Below are 13,438 nucleotides of genomic sequence, written 5' to 3'. Positions count from 1 at the left end.
AAAAACAATCGAATAAAAACAAGGGAAATAAAGTGTTGTTTAGAAGGGTAGCTAGTTTTTTTTATAACATCTATCTTTTTACGTAACTGGAAGGTAGTGATCATATTTTTGTTGCACGTTGAAGGGTAGCTAGGTTTTATAATCTCATTTAAGACTTAACTAGGAAAATACGAAAAGATAACCCCTTATTTTAGAAAAATAACGAATAGAAAAACCCTTTGCTATGCTATATAGATTCCTCTTGTTACCCGTATAGTTAGCAATTTGCACAACGTAACACCACTTATGGATGGATCAGCCATTCATTAAATCTTGGTAATAAGCAAAAAAAAAAAACTCTTTTATCTGTTTTTTTGTGCAGGATTTGGTTGTTCTTTGTTGGCCCAATCGATCTTCTGTTTGCTTAAAAGCCCATGTCTTCATATTCCTTTTGACCCAAATCTTTTTGAGTGTTTTAATAACAAGAGACTTTTTAAAGAAAACAACCTGAAATGAACAATCGGAATAAGCATCGCCTGTATACCGGATAAATGGCGGTGCTAGGTTACAGGGAAGCAAATACAAAGTCTGCAGAGATTTTGCGTTGTAATATCCGAATGAATGGCAAATTTTTTAAAAGTTGTATATATATATCTAAACACTAACTAACCACTTCTTTTGCAGATTCATGTCATTCCAAAATTTTTCTTTCAAGTTCTTTAAATCATTTTTCCACGAAACAAAGTTCAACTTTTTTTTTTTTTGAAACTAACAAAGTTCAACTATTTCGTGAGGAAATATAAGTAAGTATTCCCTATGGCTCGGATCTTGTGACATTGCACATGTTGAAGGCATCAACATTTACGTTACTAAACGTTTGCATGTTTCGTCTGTTCTCTATATTTAATGTGTAATCTAATATGCTAACAAGAAAATATTAAAAAACAAACAAAACCGGACAACTCGATTGAACTAGTTAGATCTGTAATCTTTAATATTTCACCCAAATAAATTTCGGAACGAGATCTCCTTACACATTTACTAAACAAATATATAATTTAATTTTGTCAACGAACATATCTAGTAATTTAATATATCATCATTAATCTCATAGAGCAGAATATATTTTTGTGATGGAAACTGAATTCCATTAGATACACATACTATATATCTTCGATACCTTTAAAATGTATGCAACTAGCTAAGTTCATCGCATTAGTCGAATAGAAGGTTGAGTCAAGAAATTTGTTGTACAACTTCAAATTGATAATTTGTAAAGTGGAGAAACAAACAACTAATTAATGTACGTATGAGTCCAAAACAACTCCTACACTCAAATAAAATTTTCTATATTAAGTAAAAATAGAACAAATAATCTAATAAGTCTCCTTTGTCTCTACGCCTTATTAGCTTACGTGCCAAATCACAACTGGTTTTAAAATAGTTAGGCTACTTTTATTCCTTACATTGATATAAACCAATTTTAAATCCATTAAGACTCTCCCTAGGATCAACCTTCCTCTGCTACCGCTACAACCGCGTATAACTAAGCCACCGTGACCAGTGACCACCATTTTAATATATCCACCTTCGTACCATAACTCATTTTGAGATCTTTCCATTATTTATTTTTATATAAAGGTATTAGTAGACCAAAATTATCCTTCTTCATATACTTTTTCCTCTCTTTCGACCCCTGAGGAAATGTGTCTCTTTCAACGCATATCGAGAGCTCATTCTTCATCTTCTTCTTCAACTATCTCGACCCGTATGATATATTGCATACTACTTTCTATTTTTGCATCGTTGGTCTACCTTCTTGTCTCCCTCTCGTTATCAAGGTTTCAACCTAAAGACACTTGCCTACTTCTTATCTTCTCAAGATCAATCTCAGAGCCTAACAGAGATCGATCACATCGTCTTTGGGATCGGATCGAGCACTAAGTCGTGGCCTGCACGTAGAGAATATGTTAAGCTTTGGTGGGATGCTCAGAGAATGAGAGGTTGTGTCTTTGTTGACCGTCCCTTGTCGTCTTTGGTGAACGATACAGATTCTAATCTCCTTCCTCCGATTTGTGTTTCCGAAGATACATCACGGTTCAGGTAACTAAGCAAACATTGATATCACCATTATCTAAAAATCAGGTTGGTTGGCATATTATTTTATTCAAGGGCCTTGATTTAGCTGTGACGCCTATTATTTTATTTTCTTAGACACCTACCTTCTAAAATATGTTTTTTTTTGTATTCATGATATTTTATAATTTTAATTAATATTCTAGCTATTAGTTATAAAATCGTAGAAAGACTTATTGATTAACTATATCCATTTATTATTTAAACTAAAATACAAATCTCAACTTGGTTGGAGATTAAACTCAAACTTTCTAAACTCTATGAAATGTTATTACATTTGCAGCTATATCTAAGCATACACAAGATTTAGTGAGAAGTTCTCCAGAGTGCGATTTTTGTAACTACAAAAATATTATTAAACCACTACTCAAAGTCGTGCTTTAAAGTTGTGTGTCAGGTTCAAGACCCTTTTCCGTTCAAGAAACTCTTCATAAACCCTTTTTGTGTGAAAAACAAAATATTGGTTAGGTTTTATTTTTTTTATATAAAAATGCAACAATAACTTTATGTCTAACAACAAGATATGATACATGATTAGTTAAAAACAAGTTGGCAAAAGAAAGGATTGACTAAAAATTATATTTCTATTTATTATTTTGGTTTTAACTTTCTAAATAGAGTATAACTAAATCGAATCAGCCCATTGAATTATTGATCATAACCCAACAGATACACTTGGAGAAAAGGTGACCGAAACGCGATTAGGATCGCTCGGTGCGTGTTAGAAACAGTAAGGATGTTTAATACTTCTTCAGAGGAAGTAAGATGGTACGTATTTGGAGACGACGACACAATATTTATCCCTGAAAACCTCGCAAGAACGCTCTCAAAATACGACCACACATCATGGTATTACATAGGAGCAAGCTCAGAGATTTATCACCAGAACTCATTGTTCGGACACGACATGGCATTTGGCGGTGGAGGGATCGCTATAAGCAGCTCGTTGGCTAACGTTTTAGCTAAAAATTTCGATTCTTGTATCGAAAGGTATCCACATTTATACGGAGGAGACTCTAGGATTCATGCTTGTGTGCTTGAGCTTGGAGTTGGATTGTCTCATGAGCCTGGCTTTCATCAGGTTTTTTTCTAACTTCTTAAAAATAAATAGTGATTCAGTTTTTACCAAAAAAATAAATAGTGATTAATTTTTGCATAATATTGATTAATTCGTTTTTCAATCTAATCAGTTTGATGTAAAAGGAAATGCATTGGGAATATTGACATCACATTCAACGAGACCGTTGGTGTCTCTACACCACATAGTCCACATTGATCCAATTTTCCCAAACGTAACCACATTCTCTGCCGTCAGCCACCTCTTCTCCGCCATAGAACTTGATCCTCTCCGTATATTTCAAGTCTCCATTTGCTACGACCGTTGGTACTCTTGGACCATCTCTGTCTCCTGGGGCTATGCCGTTCAGGTTAATATTGTTTTCCCTAACTATATAGATGATTTTGCATGACATGTAACTTAAGGTTATTAATTCAAAATAATCTTTGTTTGTCTCTAATATTAGATTGAGAGTAAGCATTTATTTCTACGGGATGCTTTGAGGACACAAAAAACGTTCCGACCATGGAAAAATTCAGGCGGGTTGGCAAGTGTGTACACATTCAACACAAGAGATGTTCATCCTGATCCATGCCAAAGACCTGTCACTTTCTTCATGGAACATGTTTCTTCTTCTCCCAGTGATGGAACTATTAAAAGTGTGTACAAGCAAGCTTACCAGAATTGCACGTACGATCCCATTTCATCTCCTCGCAAAATCGAAGAGATTAGAGTATTTTCGACAAGGTTGGATCCCGATATCAGACAAGTAAGCAATATACTTTGTCTAAGTTTTGTGAATTTGGTTTTGGATTAGAGATATTGTGTTTGTATGTGGATAATAGGATAAATAATGAAGTTTTGGTCATCTGTGAAAATCATTTCCTAGATTAGTAGTGATTTGTTGAAATGTCAATTACTAAAGTTTTCCCTATAGATATGTATCCCTTTACTCTGAAATTAGGTACCAATAAAACTAGGAATGTCACATATTATTTACAAGAAGTGCAAGATAAATGCCTGGAAAAGGATTTTTTTCTTCTAAGAGATAAATGCTTGGGTATACATTAAGATGTTTCGAATTGCAAGAGAATTTCAAAATAATTCAGATAAGTTTGATAACTTGAATATTTATTATGTGATTTTAGTTGATGATAAAATCTTTCAAAAATCCATTTCAGTGTTGATTTTGAGTGAACTTTGACGTTTAAGCTTAAAACTATCACTGAATTTTTAAAGTGTAAACATTAAAGTTTTAAAAATGAAATATCAAATGTGTTGGAATTTTGAAATAACATCATTGCAAATACTATTACGTACGTAAACATCTTACATTTTCTATTTATTTTAAGTTTATTTTTTGTAATTAAATTACTCTTTTCTTTGGTTGTGGATTGTGGTAGTTGAAGGCTCCCAGAAGACAATGTTGTGATATCTTACCAACTTCTTTCAACGGTGGAAAAGTATTGGAAATTGGAATTCGAGAATGCAAAGAAGATGAGTTGATCTATATACATCCATAGCTAGGACAATTTTTTTTGAGAAAGGGCTTAAAAATTTAACAAACGTTGATACCTTCTTTTTTATTTGTTTATTACATTGCTATACAAATTTAACAAATGTCGTTGCCATAGAGTTTTTAGTTATTTTTTTTGTATACTATATACTGCATTAAACTGTTACTCAGCTTGTTAGTAGTTGCCTTTCAACTTTTAAGTTTTTGTAACCATTTCATTATAGACCGGCGGCCGTAACAATCTGCTAAAACACAAGTATTCATTTGAATGGTGAACCTATGAACATGCAACGAGAAATTAAGTATGATGGTAGAGAAAGAGATTTGAATGGTAGGAAAAGAATCAGTGGAGAAAGCATTTCGACAAAAAAATATAGAATACTCATCTAAAGAGTGGCTACCAAATTATTCTCTCCTAAATCCTAATATATAACTTTGTAAGACTGATGTTTTACGCCTATTACAAGATAAGAATCCAACATGTTGTTTTAGTCTTTTCAAGTCTTTTTTTTAACATTATTAGATCAACAATTTGTAACCAATAATTCCAATATCTTATGTAGATTCACATTTAATACTAAATTATTTAATAATAGTCAGTTAATGTTTGACATTTCTATTTGTACAAATGATAATAGAAAAACAAAATAAAAAATTGTTTTCTACCATAAGAATGGGCTTCCATCACCTTTTCTCTATTTTTGACATATGTCATAATGGGCTTCCAGCATTTTTTTAAATTTTAGCCCATTAAAAACTAGCGTTTAAACATTAAAAAGGTCAATATCACGGATTAAATCATATTTCGATCAGTGTTAATTACGTATTTAATTTAAGGAAACGGAACTATATAGTATATAAAAAACAATAAGCGTTACCTTAAGCTCATAATCTGTCTCAGGTATTAGACGACTTTCTCACCATTACTAGCAGTAAACCAATTGCGTGATCCCAAATCTTATCTCCCCCCCCCCCCTCGATTCGATTCGATTTCGATGTCGACGGAGGCGGAGGTTGTTAACTCTGGCGAGGACTTCGTTCACATCGAAGAACACTCCTCCAGACCTACCGGCGACATCTCGTTGAGCGACAGCATAGTCAATGTGGAGAAGGAGGACGCCGTCGAGGACGAAGAAGAATACAAAGACTCCGATTCCGTCGTTAGCGGCGGCGATGCGGGCGAGGGAATCGTCGGCGGCGGTGGAGAGGGAGAGGGAGAGGGTTCATCGACGACGAAGGCGGAGCTGCCGGAGGAATTGGCGAAAAGCGTTGTGATGCTGACGTGCGAGTCCACAGGGGAGAGCGGATCTTGCGATGTGTATTTGATCGGGACTGCTCATGTTTCGAAGGTAATTATTCTTTCTTTTTTTTTGCGGAAAGGATCTGTTTTTTTGGTTTTGGAAGAATGATGAACTGCATGTCAAAATTTCGACAAATCTATTTTTAAAAATGTTTTTTTCAGATGTAAATGTTTCGGACAGTGTTTTTTGGTTGTGTAAGAAGAAGGGTTTAGGAATTAAGTAAGAAACTCCTAAGCTTCTTGCAAGTTGCTAAAGTAATTTAAAAAAAAAAAGGATATGATTTTGGATGGGTTTAGCACTTGAACTTAAGCTTTAGCTCTATGCCTTTTTTTTTAATTAGCATTCAATCATTTGGAGAATTGCATGTCAAAATTTCGACAAATCTTTTTAAAAAATGTATTTTTCAGATGTAAATGTTTCGGACAGTGTTTGTTTTTGGTTGTGTAAGAAAAGTTTCTTAAAGGGTTTTAGGAATTGAGTAAGGAACCCCTAGCTTCTTGCAAGTTGCTAAAGTGAGAAAGATATGATTTTGGATGGGTTTTAGTACTTGAACTTAAGCTTTAGCTCTTTACTTTGTTTTTTATTAGCATTCAATCATTCATCATGGGGGTAATCCTTCAATATCGTTGCAATTTTCTGTTGGTTACAGGAATCATGTCGAGAAGTTCAAGCAGTTATCAGCATCTTGAAACCAGAGGTTCGTTTTTTCTTTTAGATGTTCACTGAGAACGGAAGTTTGATATCTCTTGTGTCTAAGCAAGTGGCTGATGATTAATAGGCTGTCTTCGTGGAGTTGTGTTCAAGCCGTTTGTCTATTCTCAAGCCTCAGGCTTTGAAGGTTCGCTTCTTCCTTCCTATTTTGGTTTGCTTTTCACATTTTATGGCCGTCTATCCAATTGTGTGAGGTTCTGTAAAAGAATCTGCATCGTTGTTTCTTTTGGTCGAAGATGATAGTTTTTTTTTCTTTTTTTTTTTGCTGTGGATGTCTATATTAACAATTAAAAGGGATGCCAAAATTTCTTTAGTTAATCACAAAAACAGAGGATTCCTTTCTTTCAAATGATGCATGAGCTCTAGATTGTCTGCTGGAAAAGAGTTGCCTGTTTAATTGTACTTCAATTGTTTTATATGCTATGCTTTGTTGATGATACATCAGAGATCCATCTACTTATACATGATTCTAACTCTTCTAGCCCTTTTGTTTATTCTGAAATGGTGTGTTATGTTTTGCGTCTCTAGATTCCAACCATGTCTGACATGATAGAAAGCTGGAAGCAGAAACAGAACACGTTCGGAATACTCTATGGATGGTTTCTTGCAAAGGCAAGTTTCCTTAAATCAAGATGTTTTTTGTTTTCTGTAGAAGCTCTAACTTTCCGATCCAAAAATTTACATCATGTCCTTCTGTTATTAGATCGCCAGTCAACTTGAGGTTCTTCCTGGTGCTGAGTTTCGTGTGGCATACGAAGAGGCTCTTAAATATGGAGGCAAGGTGATACTTGGTGATCGTCCTGTACAGGTGATACGTTCGTCCACATTTCATAGCATTTTCTTATATATGATATGATGGAGTTAAACTGCATCCTCTAACATAGTTCCAATATATAATTTTTTTATGCGACGCAGATCACGTTAAAAAGAACATGGGCAAAGATGCCTCTGTGGCACAAAGTAAAGTTTCTATACTCCTTGCTGTTTCAAGCCGTCTTCTTACCGAGCGCTGAAGAACTCGACAAAATGGTAAGTCTTACTGTATACATTTTGTGTATACAATTCAATGCGACTCATCATATCTAGTCATCTTGATTCTGGATATCTCTGTCTGTGGTCGCTTCAGTTGAAAGAAATGGACGATGTGGATATGCTGACTTTGGTGATTCAAGAAATGAGCAAGGAATTTCCATCTCTCATGGATACACTTGTGCATGAGCGAGACCAGTTAGTCTTCTCTTATCCCTCTCTATGTAGATTATCAAAATTCGCCTAAGCTTGGCTTATTCATGATGATGATTGGTGGCAACACAAATGAAATTCTCAGGTACATGGCATCCTCTTTGCTGAGAGTTGCAAGTGAGCACAGTTCGGTTGTGGCAGTTATCGGTAGAGGGCATATTAATGGAATCAAGAAGAATTGGCAGCAACCTATAACGGTTTGTTCTTGTGCCAGTCTCTTAATTCTCAAGGAGTTCATTTCGTTTTTTGGTTTAATACATAATTTCATGGAACTGTGCAGATGAAAGATTTGATGGAGATACCGAGCGACGAGTCAGTATTTACAGTGAAGAGGATAATATCATCAGTGGCGATTGCAGTTACAGGGACAGCTATAGTTACTGGTATACTTCTTGCAAGAAGAAGGTGAAAACAATTGTGATGTTGGGCAGAGTTTTTCTCTCCTCATTCTCCTGAGAGCCATACAAAAGAAAACTACACAAACTTAACAACATTTTACAGTCTTTATGCTTTCTTTCTCTTTCTTTTATTTTACTTTTGTATGTTGGTTGATGAAATTTTTCATAATAATAAAGCTTTTTGTTATTGAAGATAGTTTACATACTTTAAACCCCCAACACACTCTATTTTGCACTCCTTAACTATTTGCAACGGCACAGTTGCCTTCTGACCTCACTCCTGCTGAACCAGTCTTTACATTGATCCGACCCATTTTCTCCATGGAGTTAGCAAACTCAGAGAAGACACTTGTTTATGTTTGAGATTGTTGTGCTGAACGGTTCAGCCTGAACCAGTCTTCACCATTGCGCATATTTTATCAATATCAAAAATTCGGTGCAATTTGGTTAATATAGAAAGATTTTTGGCACTTGCGTAAATATAATTGTTGAGTCCTTTTTTAGTGCTGAAAAGAGCTTTAGCAGATTATGTAAATAACAAAGATCTCGGCCCTTTGCCCATCCCTTTTGGGCCAGTCTTGTATAGTAAGTATATGTGAGTTGACTAAACATCAAAACTTTTTTTGGACTAAATGATTATGAAGATACGTCATTTACATGGCTCATGTTGGTGTTACTTATGTATCAAATTATAAATTTGTTATCTATAATTAAACGGTTATGCTACATAATCTCCCTGATAGAAGAAATATAACAAAGAAATTTGTTTGTATGTATCAACATTTTAACATAGTTGATGCATGATCATAATGAGTATTTGTACGTGTATAGCCGTATAAGGTGTTAGTATTCACTCACATTATTCAGGAACATGCAAATGATTTTCAAAATGATTGTTTAGCTGGAAGATCAACTTCTATAATACGTTCAATAAGTAAATGACAATAGAGTTTGAGAAAATGTTGGAAGAGAAAGAAAAAAAAGATGATGCAGGCGAAGAATATGAACGTGTGTAACACACATGACAAACTAGTTATTATTTTAGCTCTTTATTTTATTGCAGATTGCAGTTTAATATAATAACTATTTTTGAGGCAGAAGACTGAGAATATGTTTGAGAATACTATTTACTTATAGAATGGAAAACTGTGTGTTGCTTTGTAAAAGGTCAATAGCCTTATATATACTATAGAGCAAAAGTGATGAATGAATGAGTGATTGATCATATTTCAAAACTTTTATGTGTTATATATTCCTGATAAGTTTGTATTTAAGCATCATAAAAGAATCAAAAAAATCGTGCAGGCCTGTATTGTTCTTCAAATTCTACCAAGAAACATAGTATTTTTTTTGTAAAGGAAACCTATTAATAACTGCAAATTGGTATTATGATATGTAATTCCTATGTTGACATTTGGCAATGAAACTTTTCAAAACCCCTCCATTGATCTATAAAAACCCTGAGACTTTCTCCATTTTCTTCATCCTTAAACTCAGCTTAATACTCAACAAAGAAGAGAGACAACAATGGCACTCAAGAACTTGTTTGCCCTTGTTGTTCTTCTTAGCGTTGTTGGAGCTTCAGTTGCGAAGCCATATGGGAACCCGCTTGGGAACCCACGTTTGAAGGGTGATCTTGACCTAGACTACTACCGCTTCAGGTGTCCACAAATGGAATCCATTGTCCACCGTGTCACATTTCAGTACGTCTCTCGCAGGCCAACTCTTGCTGCTGCGCTTCTGAGAATGCATTTTCACGACTGCTTTGTCAGAGTAAGTTAATAGTTTTGCTTGAATTTTTATGTTTTAGTAATAAGTCATGAGTGGAGAGGCTCATGCATGTCCCTTATATAGTAATTGTCCCTTCATAATATATTTTTCTGTGGGTGTAATTTCTCTTAATTAAATTAGGGATGTGATGGTTCCGTTCTTCTGAAATCACCAAACAATGATGCGGAAAGAGACGCTCCCCCAACTTGTCATTAAGAGGTTACGAAGTGGTCGATGCTGTCAAGTCAGCACTCGAGAGGAAGTGTCCTGGTGTTGTTTCTTGCGCTGATGTTCTTGCCTTGGTCGCTAGAGACGCTGTTGCAGTGGTAACATTTTGCACTCTCAGTGGTTTTCTCATGACAAAACCATGCAATAATATTTATTGTACGTACTAAACTTGTTTTGCACATGGATTAATTAATTTTTTTCTTAGATAAGAGGACCATGGTGGCCTGTTCCACTGGGGCGTAGAGACGGACGCATCTCGAGACTTTCCGAGGCTAACTTACCATCTCCTTTTGCCGACGTAAAGACACTGAAGAAGAACTTCCTTGTCAAGGGTCTTAACAGTAAAGACCTAGTTGTCCTCTCAGGTATTTCCATAGAAAACTATATTAATATTAATTACCAACAAAGAGTTTGTCTGAAAAACAGAGTTGGTCTAGTAGCTGATACTCTTAGATTATTAGTAGGTGTATAAGGGATTATAAGTTCAAGTTCTCGTTGGGAGGGGTCTTGATATCAATCTGACTAACGTGATTTATTAAATAGGGGCTCACACCATTGGTGTATCATCTTGCGGTCTCATCAGCAGCCGTATCCATAACTTTACGGGTAGAGGCGACTTTGACCCAGCGATGGACCCTAGCTACGTTAGGGCATTGAAGAAAAGGTGCAAGCCAACTGATGTAAGGACCCCAGTGGATATGGACCCAGGTAGTGCCAGGAAGTTTGACTCTCACTACTTCAACATTGTGGCTCAGAAGAAGGGTTTGTTCATATCTGATTCAGCACTTCTCAATGACTTTGTCACCAAGCGCTACATTCAGACGCAGGTTGTGACTCGTGGGGCTTCCTTCGAAAGAGATTTCTCTGACTCAATGGTTAAACTTGGTTTCATCCAAATTCTTACCGGGAGGAAGGGAGAGATTAGGAGGAGATGCGCTTTCGTTAACTAACTTTGGACTTGATGATCGAAGTTCTAAAACGTTTTTTTTTGCTTATTATGGTCTTTTAATTCCTTCATCAATCTTTTTTTTCCATGGAAGTTCTTTACCTTTGAATTTCGAAATGTGTAATAATGTATTTCTTCCTTTGACGAATGTTATCTACTAGATAACAGTCATTTTTTGAATAAAATGTTTTTCTCTCTAGCTAATGTTTATCTTTGAGTTTCATATTAATAAGTAACTAGGTGTTTTCATGCAACATGTGCAGTGATAATTTTTTTCAAAGTTTAAATTATATTTAAAAATGAAAATTTATTAATATTATATATTTTATTATTTTTAACTAATAATTAATATAAATATCATTTAGTTAAGCATAAATTAAGAGAAAATATTTTTTTTTATTTTAAATTATATTTAGAATATATATGTATATATTTAAAATTAGAATCTTAGATAAATTTTTATCTATTTCTTTTGGTTAGATGTATTAAATCAACTTGTACAAAATTACTAAACATCATATAAAAATTGTATAGTTATCAAAAATTAAAACTAAACAATATTTATAAAATGTATACATATCTAAAAGAAACTAATGTATTACAATAAAAATTATGATTTTTTTCTAAAATGCAATTTTTTTTAAAAATTAGATAATAAAAATTGTATAATTATAAAAGTAAAATTAAATAATATTTTGAAATTAAAAATATCATATTTGAATATATTTATTTTAGTGATGATTGTGAGTTATTACCTTACTCAGAAAAATTACCAAGAAATATAAGTCAACATTAAATGTAATATATGAATTATTGCCATATTCTAAAAAGTTTTCTAAAAATATATATCAGCATTAAATAAAATTATATATGTCATATTTAACCATATGACATGTCATCAATGTTAATAGATATGTCACATTTTTTGTGTAAAACGATCGTAAAAAAGACATGTGGTGGCATTAATAATGTCTAGGGATATAAACAAAAGCTATCCAAGAATGAATAATTAAAATATATTTTCATTAGAAACTGAATTTGAATAAATTCAGAGCTCGCAAAGTTGAAAAGGGCTAATTATAAAATGTCAGAGTATGTGGAACCTACGTTAACGTTCTTATATTATTTCAGAAACTCAACCAAAATTACTAAATTTTATAGTAACTGGAAACTCATATAGGTTAAGAGCATCTTTATCGGTGAAATTCGGAAAAGTTTCTAAGCTAAAGAACTTATTTTATTTTATTTTTGTTTTTTGTTAATTGAGATTCAGTAAAAAGATGTCTTTTAAATAAGAGATTTTTCTTTCTTTTTTCTCTTGGGTCCCTACGTTTCGTGGTCCTGTCCCTCTAAGAAACTTCTCAAATCCCCACCAATATTTATGCTCCAGAATTTAAGACTGCACTTTTTTGTCAGACAACTAACAACATAAAAGACTATAAAGCCAAAAAAAAGAAACAGAATCAGTTCTAAAGCATGTTCCCGCGGGAGATATAGCATATGATATGTCTGTCAAAACTGGTGGTGACTGATTTGTTCATTCCAAAATAAACTGAACATGTTTTAGTTTGAACCACGATTTTTAACTTCTTTTATAACATCCTTTTTCCCACGAAATATTAGCTAAATTAGAATGTATGATTATCAAAAGAGATTTCAAAATGATTTATCTGGCTGAGTATTTGGTTTTCTCATTTATTTCAAAGATTTTAATTTTTACGTATATTTTATTCAAAACAAGAACGTAAAATTCAAATATATCCTCTAGGGTTATTTTCGCAAGGTTCAAGATATTTTTTCAAAAATTGTTTGGGAGTTCCAAATTTTTTAAGTATGGATAGATTTTTGACAAATTAAAGGTTGAAGTGGTAACTAAATGAGGATGAGGAGGAATAAAGATTATGCAAGCGACGAACCAGAACGTGTGTAACACACATGACAAACTATTATTATTATATTTATTTTCTTACAAATTGCATTTACTATAATAATTATTTTGAGGTTTAACAACAGAGCTTGGTTTGAGTATATACTATTTTACTTGGAATGAAAAAGAGTTGCTTTCTAAAAAAGTCCATAGACTTTCCATATAGCAAAAGAAGGCAACAAAGTCAATGATCATTTCAAAATTTTCAGTTTAACATATTCTTGAAA

General features: G+C 33.7%; 1 protein-coding gene and 2 pseudogenes across 1 annotated transcript; all 3 read left to right on the top strand.

Moving 5' to 3' along the window:
• Positions 1 to 1,450: 1,450 nt before the first annotated feature.
• On the top strand, positions 1,451 to 4,854 carry LOC108821247 (uncharacterized; annotated as a pseudogene).
• A 736-nt stretch (positions 4,855 to 5,590) lies between these two features.
• LOC108819108 (uncharacterized) lies at positions 5,591 to 8,536 on the top strand. Its single transcript, XM_018592099.2, has 9 exons — positions 5,591 to 6,037; positions 6,639 to 6,686; positions 6,768 to 6,827; positions 7,229 to 7,312; positions 7,404 to 7,508; positions 7,616 to 7,729; positions 7,827 to 7,927; positions 8,028 to 8,139; positions 8,223 to 8,536. Exons 1-9 carry the CDS (start codon positions 5,684 to 5,686, stop codon positions 8,349 to 8,351), a joined length of 1,107 nt encoding a protein of 368 aa, XP_018447601.1. The 5' UTR covers positions 5,591 to 5,683; the 3' UTR covers positions 8,352 to 8,536.
• Positions 8,537 to 9,867: 1,331 nt separating this feature from the next.
• Positions 9,868 to 11,288, top strand: LOC130506068 (peroxidase 1-like; annotated as a pseudogene).
• The last annotated feature ends 2,150 nt before the right edge of the window (positions 11,289 to 13,438 follow it).

The sequence above is a fragment of the Raphanus sativus genome, unplaced genomic scaffold, assembly GCF_000801105.2.
Source record: "Raphanus sativus cultivar WK10039 unplaced genomic scaffold, ASM80110v3 Scaffold2855, whole genome shotgun sequence".
NCBI lineage: Eukaryota > Viridiplantae > Streptophyta > Magnoliopsida > Brassicales > Brassicaceae > Raphanus > Raphanus sativus.
This window is presented reverse-complemented; position numbering and strand designations above follow the sequence as displayed.

Bases quoted from the DNA above. Each gene is read 5' to 3' on its own strand.
- LOC108819108 (XM_018592099.2), top strand. From the start codon at position 5,684: ATGTCGACGGAGGCGGAGGTTGTTAACTCTGGCGAGGACTTCGTTCAC. The intron at 6,828-7,228 runs GTTCGCTTCTTC...TTGCGTCTCTAG, and splicing joins TCAAGCCTCAGGCTTTGAAG to ATTCCAACCATGTCTGACAT. The intron at 8,140-8,222 runs GTTTGTTCTTGT...GGAACTGTGCAG, and splicing joins ATTGGCAGCAACCTATAACG to ATGAAAGATTTGATGGAGAT.